Genomic DNA, 2,037 nt, shown 5'->3' with positions numbered 1-2,037 from the left:
GTTGCACACGGGAACGGCTTTTGACCGCTGTGCGCCAGTTCATGGTCTCGCAATATAGCCTTGCGGACAAAACTCTTGCCACACTGTCCGCAGCCGAACTTTGCGTGGCTGGGTGTCGCTGGCTTCAATTCCTTGAAGATCTGGGCTTTCATCTCGGCGTCTGGATGGAAGTTGTGCATGTGATTTTCGAGGTCTTTCTTCGTTCCGAATCCCATGTCGGCCTCGTCGCAATCTTCTGCCGTGCACTGATATGGTCGTTCGTGTCTGCCCACATGCTTGTCTCTCGTTCTCCCATCGGTAAACCCTTCGTGGAAGTAGAAGCAAGTGGGCTTCGAGCATCGGAAAAACTTGGAACCGTAGTATGATTTCAGTCGCTCATGGGCTTCCGCCCGCAAACCTTTGTCTGTAGAGAGCTCCTCCAGCAACTTCCGAATGCTGACCATCGCAGTTTTCAGCCTGTCTAAACTGATTTCGTTGCGTTTGTCAAAGTCTCTGGTCCGATGCAGTTCGACGTGACACCACAATGACCGAAATCCATCTTGCGCGCCTTCAAAATCCGTAAGTAGGCGGCAGACCTCGGGCTTCAGCCTGGCTTTCAGTTGCGACGCTTCGGTCTCAGCATGACTGCTTCGAAGATCGTCCGCACACTCCCGAACCATGTTCTCCACTGCGCCACAGAGCTCCTGTACCACAGCTTCGTACGTGTCAGATTGCATTGCGTCGACTTGACTGGCAAATTGACCGAGTATCTTGTCGAAGTGATAGCTCCATTTAGCAACTGCATAGTCCGCAAAAGCATAAGACCCGTTGAGTACGTTTTCCACCTTGGCACCTCCGTCAAAGTGGCGGAAAGCGAGGTACTCCAGACACAAGCTCGCAAGTCTGGATTCCACGGCCAGAAGGTCGACATGCTTCGTCACCGTGATGAATCTAACCACCAGAGTTAGATCAAACCGAGAAGGATTATCAAGGTAATACAAAAGTGATGCCAGAAATCCTCAAGCACACCAATCCTGTCAAACGTACCTCTTGGCGGTGCTATGCACGAGAATCACGCGGTCCCGATACACAGCGACCAATGGCCCGCACAGATCCTGGGCTGTCTCTAGGAGTCGACGTCTTTCGAGGTCTACTTCCCGCTTGTCGACGGATATTGCCATCGCACCTTGAATTTCGCGCCACTTGAGCGGTCGAGCGGCGCAAGTCAACCACCCCAAAAGTTGTTGTGCATCGTCCCATTTGCCGTCAGAACGCCGCAGCTTGATCCGTTCGATAATGCGATCGTACCTATCGACGCTCTCCCGTCAGCACAGAGACAGGAGCGTCTTTGAAGGATGTAGATGTTTGCTGTCAATGGCGAGCAGCATACGTCTACAAGCCACAAAGCATCGGAATGGTTGATACCTACGCCTCTTCCAACTTCTTCGGAAAATGCTCCACCTGAACTTCATGCTCAAAATCTTCAATGTTCTTTTGTTGGAGAAGGTGTTCCATCACCAGTTTGGCGAACAGAAATTGCTCTTTCGAACTCAGCGGGTCAGTCCCATCAGCGGGAGAAAGATCCTTACCTGCTGCATTGTGGCATGTATGCTCCGCCAATAGATTTGATGCCTCGACACTAAGTCCAAACTTCCGCTGAATTTCGGCCATACGTCCTTGCACAAATGTACGTATGTCCTGGCTGTTGTCTTCGCGTTTGAGTGCAAACTCTTCCGCCCATGATAACCATCTCCTTATATCAGGCTCCTCCTGACTGACAATGAGGACGCGTAGCTTTGAGGGGTTCCTGCCGTCAATTCGGGTGACCAAGGACGTAAGAAACGACAATGTCGACTTTCGTTCCTCGGGCCGGCATTCATCCAAACCATCGAGAACGATGTACTGGCGCTCGCCCTCTTCGCAAACGGTCTCGAATAGATTCTTTGCGGTCTTATCGAATGTCAATACAGCTTCGCCTCTCTGAAGCCGCTGTTCATTAAAGTACGGGACAAGAACCGGATACCAATATATCTGTTGAGCAAGAAGACCTTTCAAGAT

At 51.2% G+C, this 2,037-nt stretch overlaps 1 protein-coding gene across 1 annotated transcript; it reads right to left on the bottom strand.

Annotated features, from left to right (window-relative positions):
• Positions 1-9: 9 nt before the first annotated feature.
• Positions 10-2,033, bottom strand: PV07_12845 (uncharacterized protein; the record flags this gene model as incomplete). Its single annotated transcript, XM_016400415.1, has 4 exons — positions 10-930; positions 1,027-1,287; positions 1,409-1,520; positions 1,569-2,033. Coding segments are annotated over 4 exons (1,757 nt in total), but the record flags the coding sequence as incomplete, so codon positions are not given.
• Between the last annotated feature and the right edge of the window lie 4 nt (positions 2,034-2,037).

Source organism: Cladophialophora immunda (assembly GCF_000835495.1).
Source record: "Cladophialophora immunda strain CBS 83496 unplaced genomic scaffold supercont1.205, whole genome shotgun sequence".
NCBI lineage: Eukaryota > Fungi > Ascomycota > Eurotiomycetes > Chaetothyriales > Herpotrichiellaceae > Cladophialophora > Cladophialophora immunda.
Note: the sequence above shows the minus strand (reverse complement) of the source record. Positions and strands in the feature narration are given on the sequence as shown.